The sequence below is a fragment of the Nestor notabilis genome, unplaced genomic scaffold (genome assembly GCF_000696875.1).
Source record: "Nestor notabilis isolate BGI_N333 unplaced genomic scaffold, ASM69687v1 scaffold31462, whole genome shotgun sequence".
In the NCBI taxonomy this organism is placed as follows: domain Eukaryota; kingdom Metazoa; phylum Chordata; class Aves; order Psittaciformes; family Psittacidae; genus Nestor; species Nestor notabilis.
In genome coordinates, this window is record NW_009918387.1 from 21,856 (window position 1) to 22,771 (window position 916).

Below are 916 nucleotides of genomic sequence, written 5' to 3' on the forward strand. Positions count from 1 at the left end.
ATTGACTGAGCAGTTTGGTTCACTCCTGGGCCAATTGCCACTAAGCAGGACTTCTTCCAGTTATTTATTTAGTGCGTGTTGAGCCAAAATGTTAAGGAAAGTGAAATTTAAAATAGAACCCCCAAATGCCCACAGCCACCAACTGCCCAGCCTCAGGATAAGCATTACTTAAAGTAGTGCAAATGTAGGTACAGCTGCTTCAAAACAACCTACAAGTGAATGTTATCTTCTTACAAAGCTATTTTTGCTGCTTGAAACTTGGCCTTGATTTTGTCTTTTCCTCCTTCCCAATTTCTCTTGCTTTTTGGCTGATTGCAAAAACCTCCAGAAGTAATGAGGTGACTTAGAAGCAGAAGATCCCTTTGGACTTGGGCTTGGCCACCAAAAGCTTTTGAGAGACACTTTCAGTATAGCGACACATTATTTTTGATGTGTTAATTCCTAACTAGTGTGCGTGCTAACCCTACCTGCAACTGCTCTGACATGAAAGCAGTGTCCTAACTACCCATCTTTGATTCTGCCTGCAGTAAGTTTTCCGGGGAACCAGCTTCCCCGTGGATGTAACACACCAGGTTTTTTCCCACCCCGGTGCTCAGGACAGATCTGCGCTCCCTGCCTCTATCCATTGGATTTAAACTTTCCACAGCCAGGACAGTGATTTGGAGCAGCAGAGATGAGATTTCCACGGAGATGCCGCCGCAGGATGAGGCGCTGGCTTTGCCAAGCAAATACGATGCATGAGAGAAGGTAACCCACCCTCCCGAACCCGGGATTTGCTCCCTTTTCTGCCTCCGCATCCCCGTAGCCCGCCATCCCTGGCAGCTTGCGGGGTGTCCCCATCCTTACCCTGCTCCAGGTCCTGCTGGTCGTACCAGGGCTCCTCTTCCTCGCTCTGAAACTCCTCCATCCTGTCGGC

General features: G+C 48.7%; 1 protein-coding gene across 1 annotated transcript in view; it reads right to left on the reverse strand.

The window, feature by feature from the left end:
* The window catches only part of CDR2L (cerebellar degeneration-related protein 2-like), an 18,221-nt gene extending 17,314 nt beyond the window's left edge, over window positions 1-907 (reverse strand). The window contains exon 1 of the mRNA XM_010009684.1: window positions 847-907. Coding sequence (XP_010007986.1) covers window positions 847-907 — 61 coding nt within the window. The remainder of the gene's footprint in view (window positions 1-846) is intronic.
* Window positions 908-916: the final 9 nt, after the last annotated feature.